An 18,992-nucleotide genomic window follows, 5' to 3' on the forward strand; every position below is an offset into this window, starting at 1 on the left:
CAGTTATTTTTATTATGGCTCATTTCGAGGAAATGCAAATGCACTCCGATTGAATTTAGGTGCCGACAAAAGATTTCCGGAAAGTGATTTAACTTATATTTATTTAGTATTTAGTAAACTTTGCGGATACTTACCAGTGAAGAAACGAAGCACCTGAACAGTACACTTCACTGAACGAATGACTATTTAATATTCAACTATACTGTACTGTACATAACTTCAAATGTCAAACGGTGAGAGTTACAGTAAGCTAACATGCTTTAGAGGGGCTAGACTTGCACTCCCATTCCAACGTTGCCACATTATTTGCATAATTGACAAATGACAAAGTATATTTTGATTTTACCGACAGAGGCGATATACTATTTACATTTACTATTTACTGGTTGCATTTACTATTTACTGTCATTTAAAACATTGATATTTTATTCAAATTCAATAGTGTTGCAAACCAACGATTTGCAACATCTAGGTACATCTAGGACAAGATCTAGGTACAAAAAAATTTTGTACAATTTATTTTTCTTAAATTTTTAATTTAAATTGTTTTTATTTTTTTTTTGACCGCAAAGGGGTCCTTTGATTGAACGGGGCCCTGGGCTGCAACCCATAAAGACCATGCCTAAATCCGCTCCTGGGCTGGATATCATCAAATTTCCAAGCAAACACTTTTGGAATAAGAAAGTGAAAAAAAGGTGACACAGAACAGGAGTAAGTTCAGGAGCACAAGTTTTAAGAATAAGTGGAGAAATACCATCAGGATCTGGAGCTTTCTTAGCATCAAGATAGTTCAAAATCCTTCTGACATCCTTTTCATGAAAGACATTGAATAGTGTACTGGGAATGGTGGGAAGTGCTTTACCAAGATCATCAATAAATGAGTTTGAAGAAAAATAGGATGATAGCAGATCAGCTTTATCTTTTGCTGAAGTAGCAATAGACCCATCTGGTTTTTGACAGAGGTGGGAACAGTGATGGGCAAAAGTTGCGGCCAATAGCTTTAGCAGATCAGAATTCTTGACTACCATTTGGACAAGAAGCAAGTTTTCTTCTCTTAGCCTGTTCGAAAGCCTTAACCTGTTCTCTGCTGTTCTGCAACACAGAACAACCTGTGTTTGGAATGTTCTTCAAGCCACTACTAACATAATTTCTAATCCACTGCCTAATTGTGCTCACAATAACTGCCATGTCCCCATTATCATTGCATCATTATACTTCCATCACTCAGACCCTCAATTTAACACAGATGCTCACATGGCAACTGTGAGACACCCATTTTAGTTTTAATTATAAAAAAATAATTTTTTGATTTTTACTAAATTGAAAACAATAGCTATTAATTATGACCTGCTAAACTCAATTAAAAAATATCAAATGAAAGTAAATGAGAGAAACCAGTAATAACAATAGACTTTTTATCCTATTTTTTAGATTTTTTCAAGATCACTCGTCACCTGGATTGAAACACAAATGCTTGTGTGGCATCTTGAAGATGCAACTTTGAACATCCATATTTTTGCCAGTCATTTATATTTAGCCAGTGAAACCAAAGCTCTACAACAAGATTAGATGCCTACCACTGGCATCTCACAGACAGTGTGTGTGAATGAGAGTCTCCTAAAAGAAAGATAATTTTGCTCACCTGGTGTCTGTTAAACTCCAAACAAAAATTTAATGTCTCATAATTCACAGTATATCAAAATGAAAGCAGAAAATACTGTATAACCAGTTAGAGAACACTGGTTGTAAAGGTACATGAGAGGATTTGATTTCATTTACAAATTAAAAAAAAAAAAAAAAATTTTAAAAATGTAGTGCCCGTAAGATACCGTACCAGCATTAGCATTTTTTTTTAGCGTTAGCAAGGGCACATGTGCAAGAAAGCAAGCTTATATAGCATCAGCCAAAAAAAAAAAAAAAAAAAAACACCACACAGACCCTTCTCATTTCACCCATCCACTCGCTCCAAATGTTTGTCCAGTTCTGCCTTGAATCTGTTTAAGCTATCAACTTCCATGACAGATGGAAGTTTGTTCTAGCAATCAACCACCCGCTGGCTAAAGGCAAACTTCTGCACAACTATCTTACAACTATCTTTCCTCAATATGAATTTATGCCCTCTCAGGCGATTATTCTGAGCAAGAGGAATAACCCCATTAGCATTGAGCATGCTCAAACCATTCAAGGCTTTATACACCTCAATCAGATCACCTCGCAGGTGCCTACTCTCCACATTGCAATTTGCAAAACTTAAGCCTTTCTTCGTAAGAGCAACCCTTTGTTTCATTCACTAATCTTGTTACCCTTTGCTGTACTTGTTCCAACAGCTCTACATCCTACTTAAAATGAGGCCTCCAGACCTGTATTCAGTACTCAAGGTGTGGCCTGACCATTGCCTTATACAAGGGGATAATCTCCTTATCACTGCTAGAAAAATTTCTGTACATCATTGACAAGACACCATGAGCTACTCTTGCAGACCATCTGCGCTACTCAGAAAACTTCATATCTGCCTGCACAATTACCCCCAGGTCCTTTTCACTCTCTACCACTGTCAGTGTAGTAGCACACAGTTGATACGTTACTCTGGGGTTACTGCTTCCCATATGCAGTACTTTACATTTGTCAAGGTTAAACTTCAGTTGCCACCTCTCAGCACATTTGCTCAACTTTTCTAGATTCTGTTGCAGCAACATACTGTTATTAACAACCCTGTCGACCATTGTATCGTGTGCAAACTTGGACATTAAACCTGATATACCATCATCGATATCATTGATGAATACAGAAAACAACAATGGACCGAACACTGAACCCTGAGGGACTCCACTAATAACATTAGTCCACGAAGAGCAATGTCCATTGATTGCCACTCTGTCTTCTCCCACTCAACTACCCCTTTATCCATAGCAGCAACAGAAGGTTAAATGTCAGTGAATCTCAATGGGCAGTGTTCTCCACATTCAGGAACTAAATAACACCACTGCTTAATATGCACATCAGTGTTACTTTCCATTTTTACATATTCCAAATATCCTACCAGGTGTGTGATGTTGAAACTTGTACAATATTGATAGCAATGTTTAAATTTTCACCTAGCACCAATATATTTTGTATGCAAAATCATACGAGCAGGAAAAAAACAAATTGGAGGCATCAGTTTTGGAGCAGTCATCATATAAAAATATTTGTACAAGCAAAATACCCTTTTACTTATTGCAAATGAAAATTTATAAAAAAAAATAGAGTTAAAACTTTTAAAAACAGTAAAAATTAACTAATGATAACAGAGCCACCAAGCTTACCTATATGCAATGGCTCTTTAGCATACCAGACAGCAATGCCATCCCCATAAAGATCCTTTCCTTTACCATGTATTTTAAAGTGCACTTGTAATTCCCAGTTATGGACATAGCAGGGCTCAAATAAAATAGAAAAGAAGATTAACTTTCATGTTTACCAGAATTGTTAAAATTTTCAAAATAAAGGAGATTGTAACAAAATGTAATGAATTAAAAACTTACGCATTATAACTCCAGAATAAAGTACCTTAAATACCTTTATTCAGCTTGATATTATGATCACAGTGAAATATCTTTATTTAATTTAGCTTGATATTAAGATTACAGCGAAATATCTTTATTTAGAATGATATTATGATTACAGTGAAATATCTTTGGTGTTATATTATGATTAAGGCATAAAATCTAAGCTAAATAAAGCTAATAAAGATATCTTTATTTAGCTTGATATTATGATTACAGCAAAATATTTTTATTCGGCACCCTTGTGGGTAGCACAGTTGATAGGATGGCCATCTTTACCACACCGTAAAAGAAAAGACCCCGAAGTTCGAATCCTGTCAATGATGGAAGGAATTTTTATGATGATTTTTCAAAACGTGGCTGAGTTAGTCAGTCTCAGAGGATAGCATGGTTTCTTCTCCCAGAAACTCGGGTTTTTTTGTCCAGCAAAACACAAAATGGACCTCAGAACACACAATTTACAGACAATATACGCTGAGCAGCATGGCTTTAATTGCCAATGCTCTTAAAATCCAGTAACAACAATAACTTTATTCGGCTTTATAGTATCACACCCTACCAACCTTTAATTTCAAAAAACTATCAGCAGGAAAACAGGAAGTTTCTGGGCAGAAACAGATTTTCGCAAAAAGTAGGAGTGCTTCCAAAAAAACAGGAGAATTTTCAGAAAAAGCAGGAGATTAAAGTCAGCACTGCACTAGAAATTAAACTTCACTGGCAAAATACATATTTTATATTAAAATACAACAACATTGTTACCTAAACTTACCTAAAATTTTTCTGTCTGTGAACTTCTGTTTGGATATTCTATTAGAGATCAAATGATTTTGATTGCCTCAAGAAAGATACTGTTGTAGACTCTGTCCTCTTCAGAAATGCTGAGTCAAATTGTTTTTCATAACAATGGCCATGCTGTCCAGATTTGACCATCAGGAGCATTTTCAAAGCTTCACCAGAAAGAAGATCTGAACTCAATTTTTGTTTTTATAAACTGGCTTAAAATTCTCTTACACTCACAGCACATGAGGAATTGTTAAAATGCCAAACATGACTTAAGATAATTTCTTATATTTCAAACTTCCTTGTGCCTTGTCAGCTACCAAATCAAGGGCCTCTGTGCAACATTGACAGTAGAAATGCCTATGACTAAGTCAGAATCAATCCTGTTTCAATCTGCTATAGTAATCAACTTCCAAAATGGGAGTGGAAGATCTGATGTGAAAACCACTGGTAAAATAAATTGGCACATAGCATTCTTTAGCATATCTAGGAGTAATGACCTCAGTACATGGATGTGAGGTGTGTTGGGATTGGAAAGCTATGTTCAGATTTTTAAATATCGGTAAACATTTAAAAGAAGCAAGGAAATTGCTTTGTTCAAGCCAGAAGAAACATGAATAGACTTTCTGCATGAGTGATGATAACATACCTAGAATTATCAGCTTACTTGGCCTGTTTAGAAGTTTGCAACTCATAAGTTCTTCCTGAGTTGGGGCCACTTACTAGTGATCGCTTGTCGTACTTTTCAATTTGGTTAACTCAATACTGCAGTATCAATATTCAATATTGCATTTCTCACCACTTCTAACCTCTTCTTCAAACAGACTTGTCAAAAGTCTCTAGTAATGCTACTTTTCTAGATCTAGTTACAGATTTAAACAAAGATAGCCAACATATATACACAATTTTTTTTTTTTTTTTTTTTTACTTCAATGGAATGTATCAGTTGGAATTGTACAAATCCATTTTCCTTTTAGCAATTCTTTCTAGATAGTAATAAATTCCACTAAATTCCATCAGGCTTAGTGTCAAAGTTTGCAGATGATAAAAAGGTTGGCAGGGTTGTTAATGACAGTGTGCTACTGCAATAGTATCTAGATAATTTGGGCACATGGGCTAAGAAGTGGCAACTAAAGTTTAAGCTTGACAAATGCAAAGTACTGCTAACCTTGAAAAAAGCATATGGGTAGAAGTAACCCCAGAGAAACGTACCAACTGTGTGGTACTACACTTACGGTGGTAGAAAATGAAAATGACCTGGGAGTAATTGTACAGTCAGATATGAAGTTTTCTGAGCAATACAGACAGGCTGCCAGGGCAGGTCATGGGGTTTTGTCAATGATATATAGGAATTTTGCTAGCAGGGCAAAGGTGATTGTCCCTCTGTATAAGGCAATGGTCAGGCCATGCCTTGAGTACTGCGTACAGGCCTGGAGGCCTCATTTTAGGAAGGATGTAGATTTGCTTGAGCATGTACAGAGAAGGGTAATAAGATTGGTGAGGGGAATGAAGGGATCCTCTTATCAAGAGAGGCTTAAGTTCTGCAAATTGCAGTGGCTTGACTTGGCACCTGCGCGGTGATCTGAGTGAGGTGTATAAGGCCTCGAATGAGTTGAGCACACTGAATTCTGATGGGATCCTTCCACTTTGTTCAGATTACGAAGCTAAGGGAGCATAAATTCAAATTAAGAAAAGACAGATGTACTATAGATGTGCGGAAATTTGCCTTTAGCCAGCGGGTGATTAATTGCTGGAACAAACTTTTATCTGTTGTTGTGGAAGTTGAGAGGTTGAATAAATTTAAGGTGGAACTGGACAGGCATTTGGAGGGAATGGTGTGATTTTTTTTTTTTTTTGGCTGATGCTGCATAAGCTCATACACTTGCTTTCTTGCATCACATGCCACTACTACTACTACCACCATTAAATTGTTCAATCTCCTTGTTTAATACCTTATCCAAGCTACTCCAGTTTTTTGGCTTACCATACCAGGTGCATTATCAATATTAGGTTCGAGACAGATTTGTTCGGATGTCCAATAATGTACTCTGTAGAGTCACCTTTCAATACTGACATAGAGTATGTTGCTTTTGATTTGATGACTTTTTTTTTTTTTTTTAATGGGATACAGCTTGGAATCATTTTGTTTATACTGCCATCTACAGCAACAGAAAATAGTCCATCTTTTAGAGACATTAGTGTCTCTTCTTTCTCTATCTGTGCAATTTCACTACAATGCCTGTTGTTTTTGTTCTTTTTTTTTTCATACCCATGTTTTTTTTTTTTTCTGCTATTTCACTATTAGGAAACATTTCTGAACAATGTACCTGAAAAATCAAAGGAAAATTATGTTCTATGACCAAAGATGTAAATAAATATTCCACACATATGATGGCATCATCATCATCATCATGAAATGCAACATCTGTTTTTGTAATTGTTCCATGTATAGCATGCTTTTATTATGTCTTTAAATGGTCTGATTACACTGCATTTCCCATCCCACTGCTTAAACTTGAAAAATCACATCTACACACACAGTACAGAAGGCAAACTTACCTTTTTTCAGATTTTACAATAAAAATAGAATACAAGATTTTCAATGTAAACTTAGATTACAACAGCACACCAGATGACCAATTTGTTAATAAAAACAAGCAGAAATTTACAAAAAAAAAGAGATGGAGAAGGGTAAAACTGAGTAAAAGTGGGAGGGGATTCTATGTTTTAAATCTGGTCAGTTGGCAGCTGTGTATTATGTCATAGTACATTACATTTTATAATAGCATGTGTTCAAGATGACAGACTACATTTAACAGGCATCATTCTAATCTTTTTTCAAGGTTAGTAAACATCTTTCAAATGGTCTCTGCTGGTATGCTATGTCAATATATTTTTCTGCAGATCTTGCAAAGTTTTTGGTAGTTGTTGGAGTAGAGTGGGGTTTAATGGTGCACTGGCCACTATGGCCAAATTGCACCTGTTATTGTGCAGTGATGGTTCAGCATATGGAACCAACAGGTGTAGAAGTGCATATAAGTTGATCATTTTAAGGTAGATAAAAAAACTAATAAACTAGCCAATCTCCAATAAGCATGACTTTGTTGCAAAAGTTTGTGTAAGTTAAGTAGTGATCTGAAAGATGAGATTCTAGATCAATTGTGATTTGCACACTTGGTGAGAATATGCTTTACAGTAAGGAAGGCACTGATGCAAGCAATGCAGCAGATCCTCTGCTAGCAGTAAAAAAGATGCATTAAATACATACACCAATTCGTGCTCTGACAAACAAGACTTTTCTTGTCTGTTTAATAAGAGTCCAGATCTCCACAGCTGTGGAGATCCAACAATGATCCAGAAATGGAATCAAAATCAGTGGGATTGATCTGCAGTTCAATAGTCTTGCTATTGATCAGCTTTTTTTTCCCTATGGGTATTCTCATTGAGATGAAGTAACAGAAATCTGACTTGTGTCAAAAGTGGAAGGAAATTCTGTGTTTTATTTTGCAAGGCAACACTACGCTTAAAGAGTCTGTATATATTATGACCTATGAACTTAAATGATTATTAAAGAAGGTCAAAGCCATCTTGATTGCATAGAGTGCAACTGCAAAATATGCCACAATAGCATTGGTAGAGGCAAATCATGCAAGAAAGCAAGCTTATGCAGCATCAGCCAAAAAACCCTTCCCACTTCACCCACCCAATAACCCCAAATGTTTGTATAGTTCTGCCTTGAACTTCAGTTGTTGACCTCCACTACAGGGGGTGCCTCCATAGCCAGGTGGGCAGGAGCAGCAATGCGTAACACACGCTTCTTGATTAGATCGGGGTTCGAGCCCGTGACCACCAAATATGGAGGATACAGAAAGGTCCTGATCTTGATTGCATAGAGATCAGCATGACTTTGACGTTGAATTTTGTTACACAAGACTTTTTGTGACATGGGGGCACTTTTGCATGCCACTCGGATGATTCCGAGTGGCATGCACCTTGGTCTCAGTTGTAGGCAAACACCTAACTCTCATCCCCAGTGACCACTTTTCTTAAGAAACTTGGATCCTGCATAGATTTTTTTCAACGAATCACCTGTGATGTACAGTCCATTTGACTGTCTGACAGAAAGCATGGAACAAACTTTGCACACGCAACATATACCTAAATCTTGCATCAGGATTATGTGTACTGAACCTACAGACAGTCCAACTTCAGGATCAATCTCAACAACAGTCATTTACCTATTTTTCATAAGTTCCTTCACTTTCATCGAAGAGCATCCACTATGAGGTTCATCTTCCTGTACCTTTTAAACCACTCATAACCTGCTGTTTATGAGTGGTTTAATCATTTTAAAACCACTTTTCCCAAGATTAAAGAACTTGATGTTAGCACGCTGTTCGAACTGCAACATTCTGCAATCAGTCATCTGTGACATACAAGTGAAGTGATTGAGCAGGTTCCCACTTGGTATGATTGTGTACGAAGACCAACATTAATACCCCATGAAACTTTACAGCCATAGCACAAATAATTTAAATACCACTGTGCGATTCCAAGAACGTCTTTTGAATGTACAATGTACACAATTCTTTCTGGTCTAAGCATTGAGATTTTTTTTTTTTTTTTTTTTTTCAGAAGTTTGTTTGTTTTGTTTGTTTGTTATTTGGTTTTTAGGAGCATTAGCAACTAAGGCCATATTGCTCCGGGATATGCGGTGGTCATTCCTTGACCTTTCCGCATACTCCGTATTTAGTGGTGACGGGCTCGAACCCCGGTCTAATCAAGAAGCACGTGCTACGCACTGCTGCTCCTTCCCACCTGGCTACGGAGGCGCCCTTTTTTCAGAAGCCATAAGGGATTCACCACTGACCAAGATTCAAGCTACCATACCTGATTGTGAATAATTTCAACTGTTAAGAGATACTAAATCATTAGTTACATGAATCTAGACTTTCTAGGTTTAGGGAAGGCTACAACTACTGTGTGATGCAAAGAACAAGGATAGCAACTTTCTAAGAATATCTGGTTAAAATACATCAGCCATGAATTCAGAGCTTTCTTATCAAGGTGCCATAGCAAGAGATAATATTGCATCAGGATCAGGTGTGCTGTTTGCTGATCTGTTTAGGATAACCTCTAGCTCAAAAATTGTTTACAATTTTTGAGTTAGAGCTGGTTGTATTTAAGAGACATGAATTCAAATTTAGCTAATAAAAAGTAAAGTGCAGCCATTATCAACCCACTGCAGGATGGAAACCTCCTCAACAATTCATGCTGAGGGAAATGGACCATAATCTGCCACGCTGGTCCAGTGCAGGTTGGCAGATCGACCGTATTCAGCAGTCAGGGGCTTGAACCCCGGTCTACTCAGAGAGCGTGTGCTACTGCACTCCCGGTCCTGCCCACGGAAGCCACTACCATTCTGCAATAGCTTTTTCTTGCTTAAAGGCTGACTCATATGCTGATATGGGTGAGACCTAAAAAAAACTATTCTGTCAGGGCATTTGCAATTTCCACTGGTAAGGAAAAGTCTATGCCATTCCAACTTAAAATAGGTGATGATTCTGGGAAGGATTCACCATTCAGTTTTTTTGATTTTCTTCCAGATTTTTCTACTCTCTGTATTCTCTGTAATAATGGAAGCAAACTGGATCGATGATTCTTTGTTTTGCTTTTTCCATACATATAACATGCCTTAGTTTTAAGTTTCTTGAAATTAATAAGCTTGAAATAAGCTCAATTGTTGTATACTTGAAAAACAGATTCTTGCTTTATTCTGCTTATTTATTTATTTTTTTTTTTGACATTATTACTGGCATTATTCCAAAAATTTTGTAACGAAAAACCATCATGTGAAAAGCATTACGGAAGTGTTTTAAGTTTCCACCAGAAGCGAATTATTGTAACTTGTATTGTTGGAATCATACTTGTATGACAGCAACAATAATTTATCTTTGACTGGACCAAATTTAATAAAATTCTGCACTTCATCTTAGCTCTAATACCAAAGGGAAAACTTTCAAATCTCTGAAAGTTGCAGTAGTTTTTCCAGTATAGTGGAAAATATGAACAAGAGATCAAGGAAATTTTCTCATGCAATAAACAGGATAATATGGACATATAGCATATCGCTGGAAAGCTAAGGAATTTAGAAACAGAAATATTAAGGTTTTAAGATACAAAAAAACTTTTGGAAACTGGGAAATGTGTTAATTCGAAAACGTATCTGGTTTCAAGTCACCCAGTGTTTTCAGATTGAATGTAATTTTTTTCTTTACAATTAAACTTTGAGGCTGGAAAAGAGTTCTGCATATTTATGAAAACATTCTTCAATTTGGACTATTATCAGATCTTTCGATAAATACTACACATAATGGAACAACTATAGATGATGTATTTAGTCATAAACCTCTTCAATGTAAAAACTATATATCCTACTACTCAACACAGAACAATACTTTCAGCAACCAATATGTAATTATTATTAAAAAATAAAAACATTGTTATATTATTTTCCATGAATTTTATTAATACCTGAAAATTAAATGTTTTTAACGCCTATGACTCCTAAATATAAAACAAGTTAAATATGCTAGCGGTAAGACACATTATGTACCTGATACAGAATTTTTTTTTTTTTTTTTTTTTAGCACGATGACATGCATCATTCCATCAGATATCAACATGTCTGTGAGGTTCTTTTTTGTTTGTAGTTTACAAGTAATTGGGTACTGGTCACTATTGAGTGGGTTATCTAAAACTACCATACACTTGAATGACCGGAACAGTTTTGGGGAACAGATTGAAAGAGCTATAGCAGTAGATGTCCCCATAGGAAAGTGGATATAAGTGTTAGCATCAGTTTTTAATAATGCAAAATTCTGCCTGTCAATGATTGATTTGATGAGTTTTCCTCGTATATCCACTGAGGGGACCCCACAAAAGATGGTCCAGTTGAAATCCCCCCCCCCCCAATAGGCAGAAAGCAGACAGAAGCTGCACAATGAAATTCTCCAGCTCTTTAAAAGTGCATTCTTTCTGGGGAAAGATACAGAGACTATAGTTAGCATAAATTCATAGCAACATGTACCACTAAAGTCTCTAATGTGGTATGTAGTGGGATGTGTTTGGTAAGGGTTAAACCCACAAGAATGACTACTTCCTCTTGATGAGTTTGTATAGCTTGTCTTGTTGGTAGATAGTATAATTTTTTTAATCACTAGAGGTCACTTGATTAAATTAGATTTGTTTTTTAAAGCAGATGTTATAATGTTTAATCAGATCATAAATATCATAAACGTTGCTGCATAGACCTTTATAGTTTCACTGTATAATGGTCTACATTATTTGGTTTTAGAGAATATGTATGGGAATTTTTGTTTTTTGTTTTTTTTTTTGTGTCCAGCCTACTTTTGGAAATCTAGTTTCATCTTTATTTTTTTTGGAAGGTAGGCATCCAATGTCCGTGTCGCCTTAAGCATGAGGATCTAAGATCGACTCATCCTGAAAGGTACTGATATCAGCATCCATATTTGATGACAATAATCAAATATGGATATTGATAATGGATACTGACATCAATATCCATAATATCCATACCTGAAAGGTACTGACATCAATATCCATAATATCCATACCTGAAAGGTACTGACATCAATATCCATAATATCCATACCTGAAAGGTACTGACATCAATATCCATATTTGATGAGCAAGGCTGGGGCTGATGTTTTCAATTTTACAGCTGGAAGATTATGAAAAGCAGTTGGTGAAAAGTAAGCAGAGTGCTGTTAGTATGATTCACTGTACATTATTCTGTACGAGAAATGTGCAACAAATCACAAAAATACAGATTAAGCCCAATCAGAGACTGACAGAGAGAGAGAGAGAGAGAGAGAGAGAGAGAGAGAGAGAGAGAGAGAGAGAGAGAGAGAGAGAGAGAGAGAGAGAGAGAGAGAGAGAGAGAGAGGCACAGTAATGGCTGTTTGCGATGCTATTAATTGGTATTTCTGAGTTGCTGAAGTACAGGTGAGTTTTGGCATGCTGAGCACAGTTTGCTCTCTAGTTTCTCAATACATAACCTTTTTTCAACTTTGTACTTTTGAATCTCTTTACCTACCTTATAGTGTTCATAGTTTCTTGAGTGGACTGGACAGTGGCCTTTACAATTTGAGCATTGTGGCATTTCTTCAGTGGTCTGTTTGGGTTTTTTTTTTCTCACAATATCAAAAAAAAGATATTGTGAGTAAAATACTTTGATGGTGCAGTTCAAGCAGATTTATCCCATGACATAAGTTTGAGAGTGACCAAATTTTTAGCACTTGGTAGGATTGTTATTGTTTGTTAGTTATTTGGTTTTTAGGAGCATTAGCAACTAAGGCCATATTGCTCCGTGGATATGCGGTGGTCATTCCCTGACCTTTCCGCATCGTGGTGACGGGCTCGAACCCCGGTCTAATCAAGAAGCGTGTGCTATGCACTGCTGCTCCTTCCCACCTGGCTACGGAGGCGCCACACTTGGTAGGATCTAAGTGGATTAGGTATATAGAATTGTATGTAGCAACTGAGCTATCTGGCCACATGACAGCAAAGTTGGCATACCAAATGTAAGAATAATATTTCTAGCAGGAACAAGATTACTGTCTTTTTTGTCATTATTCATTTTGCTTAAAAAGCCATCTGATATTTTAATTCTTGAACAGGTCTCCCTCTGCAATTACCCCTCTGGAACTACAGTAGGCCCCCATTATTACATGGTTTCTTTATGCTGATTTGCTATAATGCTGTTCTTATATTAAAACCCATATCTCACTATAATACTGTCACAACTCACTATAACGCTCTTTTACTAGCGTAAAAGAGATTAAATTTTTGGCAAGTTTAACAAAAACGTTTCATCTGATGTAGTCAATAGCATGAGAATGAATAGCAAAACATCATTAAAATGTTTCGCATGCAGACTTCAGAATTTTCCCACACTCAGTGAAATTTTCTCCCGCACTAATTCAAAAGGAGCATTTGAAAAAATTATCAAGTTAAGGAATATGCAGTATTGCTTGTAATATTTGTGTTATATGCATTTATACAAAGCCTAGCCATCACTCAGTAGGGTTAGACATCATCCATAACAGACAGCTTATTCAAACATTGTACCACAATTAATGCAACACAGTTACATTTTCGAAGAGTTAATAATGGTGGATAAGAATGAAAAAGCAACATCTGGACGTGGCACGAAGGCTACAAAGGTAAGAAAACTACTGAGTTTGAAAATTAAATTAGACATTTTGAAGTGAATCGATGCTGTCAACAACAAGTTGATGTGTGCAATAATTTAGGACTGGCAGGTTCAACTGTAAAAACAATTATAAAAAATAAAGAATCAATTTGAGCAGCCAGAATAATAGCCGTTTCCCTGCAGGCAACTATATTGACTTAGGCTGGACCGGCTATTATGATTGAAATGGAGAGACTTCTAAATAATTTTATTGAAGGTAATATTCAATGCAGAATTCCGTTAAGTTCAACCATTATTAAAGAAAAAGCAAAGGGCCTATATGAAGATTTGAGGAAGCTCACCTCGAAAAAAATGTGGAACAATTTAATGCTAGTAAGGGCTGGTTTGATAATTTAAAAAAGTGCCATAAGCTACACAATGTAGCAATCTAAGGAGAAGCCACAAGTGCAGATCAAGGAGCCAAACCTTTCAAAAAAGAAATTGTTAAAATTATCGAAGAGGGATGTTTTACTATTCAACAAGTTTTTAACATTGATGAAACGTCATTTTTGGAAACGAATGACTAAAAGAAGTTTCATGTCGAAAGAAGAAAAAAACATGCCAGGCTTTAAATCGGCAAAGGATCGGTTGACTTTGTTAGTACTTTGTAGCTAAATCAAACCTACCTCTAATTTGGAAGGCTAATAAAAAAGTTTGGGTTATTTATTTTTTTTTTGTTTTGGTTTTTAGGAGCATTAGCAACTAAGGGCATATTGCTCCGGGGATATGCGGTGGTCATTCCCCGACCTTTCTGCATCCTCCGTATTTGGTGGTCACGGGCTCGAACCCTGGTCTAATCAAGAAGTGTGTGCTATGCACTGCTGCTCCTGGCTACGGAGGCGCCTAAAAGTTTGGGTAACCAGGTCTCTTTTTATCGATTGGTACTCTGAATTCTTCTGTCCCGCAGCGGAAAGATATTATGAGAAAAATAACCTTGATTACAAAGCAATTCTGATCATGGACAATGTGCCAGGGCATCCAAGCAAAGAGATCTTAGAAGACTTGAACAATCATATAAAATTTTACATGCCTCCAAACACTACATCTCTGATCCAACCAATGGACCAAGGTGTTATTGCCACATCTAAAGCTTACTGCATAATTTTTTCCCAAGCTATTAGAGCCATCAACACTGGTGAAAATTTACTGAGCCTAAAGGAGCTTTGGAAATTCGACAACATTAAAACTGCCATCTACAACATTTCAAGTGCCTGGGATGAAGCGACTTAAAAAAACCATGAATGGAGTGTGGAGGAAAGTTTGGAAGGATTGCATAAAGGATTCCCAAGGACCTGATGATTCAGCTGAGAATGTTAAAGTGTAAATTGTTGGGCTCAGAAAAGAAGTAGGATTGGACAAAACTGACAATGATGACGTACAAGAGATGATGGACAATGACAGGGATGGCCTCTCTAATGAAGAACTCATGGAAATGACAAAAGAACAAGAGTGGGAAATTGAGGGAGAAGATGAACAAGATCCTACAGATGAAGAATTGATAAAGTCACTGACTGCAAAAAGGACTTAGTGAAGCTTCCGAACACGTTGAAAAAATGTGTGATTATTTCCGGGAGAAGGACCCTGACATGGAATGAAGTTCCAAGGTAATAAGAATTTTAAAGAAAGAAATGAATTCCTACATATTTGTACGAGAGGAAGAGGGACAAAGTACAACCCAAAATTGATTCATTTTTCAGTTTCGTATAATTATATACGTAAGAAATGTAGAATATTTTATACGTACATATTTTTGAATATTAAATATTTTGACAGACATTTGTGCATCTTTTTGCTACCATTTGTTTTTGATTAGGAAATATCCTATGGCATAGACTGCAACTCACAAATACACGTTACCTTATGGGAATACGGTGCTTGCTTATCACTGATTCACGGAGTACTCTGTTTTTCCGGAATGAATTCTCAGCGTTAAGCAGGGGGTCACCTGTATTTAATGTAACATGAGGGGTAATAACCTGTACTGGAATTCCCCTTAAACAGAGCTTCAGAATGCTGGTGGCTTGCTCTTTCAATGAGTAATCTCTAGATCTGAGTCTCTTCAGTATTTTGTGTGAACTATCCATGTTTTTTGAACATTTCTGAATTAGAAACAGTGAAAGAATATTCACAGATTTGGATGAAAGAGAATGTAAAACAAGGAATGTTTGATATTCCTGTTGATATTCATCTTTTCATAGTTTTGGTCTTTTGGAATGATGAGTCATGGTCTGTTTTGTTTAAGTCACATTGTGATGAGCATTTAGGTTCAAGTGCAGGATAGTTTTCATAATCCATCATTGCTCCTTTTAGCCCTAAATAATACCTTTTCCCTAGGTTCCTGGCCCTGCCATGTGGAAACAGAAGCAGCATTACCATTGGCTAAGCAATAAGAGTTAAGCATGTTATTAAGGTTAGTTCTACATACAGGAAAAAAGGTGCTTTCCTCTCTTTTTAGAAAGCGTACTTCTTTACTTGGAAGAGCAGAAATGAAATAACCATATAAATTAAGGCTTGAACATTCTTTGTAATCAGTTCACTGGAGAAAAAAAGATGCTTTGAAACTTGTTTTGATTGCTCACTTGACACTCAGGACCATAGTTCTTGGTCATCATCATTAGTGCTCTGCGAAGGATAGGTTCAGGCATATACTCAACTACTACTCCCTATCCTCAGACCTCCTCTTCATGTCCCCATATCCATCACTCCTCTCAATTCATCTATCATAGCTTTTCTCAGTCTCTCTCAGGGCCTCTTTTCCCTCCACCATACACCTTCACCTTACAACATATGTCCAATCCAATTGTTCTGCCTTCTGATAATTTGACTCAAACTTCTTCCTATTCTTCTCAAAACCCACTGATTTCTCACTTTATCAACCATCTTTATTGATCTACAAGAAATTTTATCCTTAGCAATTATTCATAAGTAAGCATCTAGTAGTGTTTCATCAGGTGACTTTACTGGACATGGTTAGTCAGTTCCTCCCAAAATATGGTTCCAGGCACTGCTCAAATAAACATCACGTTCCAACATCCTGTCTCCGAGGTCAGGATGTTGTACCATCCGAAACAACACATTCTGAAATATAACACTCCTGGCTGACAATCATATGTCCATCCTTGTTAAACATACAATGATCCCATGACCAGAAATAGCAAACCTTAATGCCACACCTGAAGCATAACTGGGAAATAAACCTTTGTTTTCATAAAAATAATTATAGTTATATTGTAATATTAATTGAATTATAATTAAATTTAAAAATAATTACATGAAACTTCTCTAAAGTAAACATCAGAAGAGAGTGCCTACTATACAGAGGTGTCCAAGTCGGTATAGCCAGTGTCAGTAAGTTGGGAAAATAAACTTACTGTAACTGCTTATTCGCTCGGAGTATTTTTAGTATCATTATAGATATTTGCGTTTCAATTAATTAACCTTCATCAAAGAACACAAGTAACTTTCAATAAATAACACAACTTTTAGTAAACACATAATTAACTTTAGTAAAAATGAATGTAAATTTCTTTTTAAAGGATTTCATTATGGATAATTTAATAACTTACTAGTTTTGGTAGTCCAAATTCATCATTTTTGTTCACACAGAATTCTTTTAACATAATAGAATACAATTCCACCCCCTTCCCCTTTAAAGGGTGAAATTCAGGGGCAGACTGGCCATAACACTTACTGGGGAAATCCCAGTGGGCCGGAGACCGATGGAGGCTGGTGTGATTTTGGCCATAAACACTTAGTATGAGGCCGCTACAAGTTTACCTCAGTAAGAATTTTGACCCGGTCCACTGCTGGTGAAATTCTCTCGCTTTTTAAACTTCTGCATATTAGCCCTGCTGCAAACAGCAAGAAAAGTTTGTTTCTTAAAAAAATAGCATGCAATCAATACAATGAATATAAAAATTTCAATCCAAGGGATTGAAATTTTCATATTAATTTCCAAGGGAAAACCTGCATACACAAACAAACTTTGATAAAACCTTTGCATATAGTTAAATAACCTTCATTTCTTATTGCCAATTGAAATTGGTACATGTCAGCATAGAAAAATTGTCATCATCCCTCAGTAAAAAAGCTGGACACCACTGTTACTAAAGTAGTTATGAAAGTAATGCAAGGCATTACATAAGTTTTCATCAAAGTATAGTAGACTTTTGGATGCAGAATATCCCCATGACTCTTACTGAAAATTACCTAAGCAGTCTATTGGTAGAGAGTTATTTATTTTTTTTCATCCTGCAAGAACTGTATTACAGCTGTACTCCCACAGTTTTTATTATTATTATTATTATTTTTTTTATTATTTACAGGACTAAAAACTGAATTTATTCCTGAAATGCAACTTGCTACAATGCTTTTTTTAAAATTCTGGTGACAGTATTTCTTACAGTTTGGCAATTTTATTGAATGCTAAGTGATGTATGCCAGTGAAAAAACTGCATCATACAGTCCAAATAAGTTTGCAAACATTCTTTGTCAGCAGTGGTGGGCATATCAACAACATACTGTGCCATCTGCTCTATAAATAATCAATTTTAAAAATAAAGAGAGGAATTACCTAAATATATGCATGTAGGACATTTCTTCACTAACACTCCCCTTGAATTTAAATGAATATAAAAATAACGAAATGGATTCTACCCCCGGAGGCACCCCATTAGTGATATCCAAAGTACCTGGTATTCGTGGTCTGAGAGCTCCAAATCCATCACTAAAATACATCAGAACTCCAACGAACGACAGCGAGTGAGAGAAGACATGCCTATAAATTAAAAGTGAATAAAAATAACTTCCAAAAACCTTAAAATTCTAAAACTTTATTTACAAGGTTTTAGAATTTTCCTTATCAAGGAAAGTAAATAAGGTTTTAGAATTTTAAGATTTTTGAAAGTTATTTTTATTCATTTTTAATTTATAGACACAATGTCTTCTCCCACTCGTCGTTCGCTGAAGTTCTGATGTATTTTGGTGACGGGTTTAGAGCTCTAGCACCACGGATACCTGGTACACTGGATTGCTAATGGTTGCCTCCGGGGGTAGAATTCATTCTGTTATTTTAATATTCATTTAAATTCAGGGAGAGCATTAGTGAAGAAACATCCCACATGCATATATTTAGGTAATTCCTCCCTTTATTTTTAAAATTGATTAATAACATAACCTTGTTGCTCTTTCATTTACTAACTATATCAATTTCCAGCAGTCTTGACCATTACGGCAGCTTCTTGCCTCTCTTTCTCTTTTACAAATTAATTTCAACATTGTTCACCAACATGAGATTTTTTAAATATCACGGTACATAAATACATTAATTTAACGTTAAAATATTCATCTCAGAAACATCACATTACGTTTTTAAAATTTTGCCCTAAACA

At 36.1% G+C, this 18,992-nt stretch overlaps 1 protein-coding gene across 1 annotated transcript in view; it reads right to left on the minus strand.

The window, feature by feature from the left end:
- Positions 1-18,992, minus strand: part of LOC150078390 (vesicular integral-membrane protein VIP36-like) — a 163,907-nt gene that overhangs the window by 101,691 nt on the left and 43,224 nt on the right. Inside the window, exon 3 of the mRNA XM_090384345.1 lies at positions 3,306-3,420. Coding sequence (XP_090240471.1) covers positions 3,306-3,420 — 115 coding nt within the window. The remainder of the gene's footprint in view (positions 1-3,305; positions 3,421-18,992) is intronic.

The sequence above is a fragment of the Mastigoproctus giganteus genome, chromosome 11, assembly GCF_048544385.1.
Source record: "Mastigoproctus giganteus isolate SK-2022 chromosome 11, ASM4854438v1, whole genome shotgun sequence".
NCBI lineage: Eukaryota > Metazoa > Arthropoda > Arachnida > Uropygi > Thelyphonidae > Mastigoproctus > Mastigoproctus giganteus.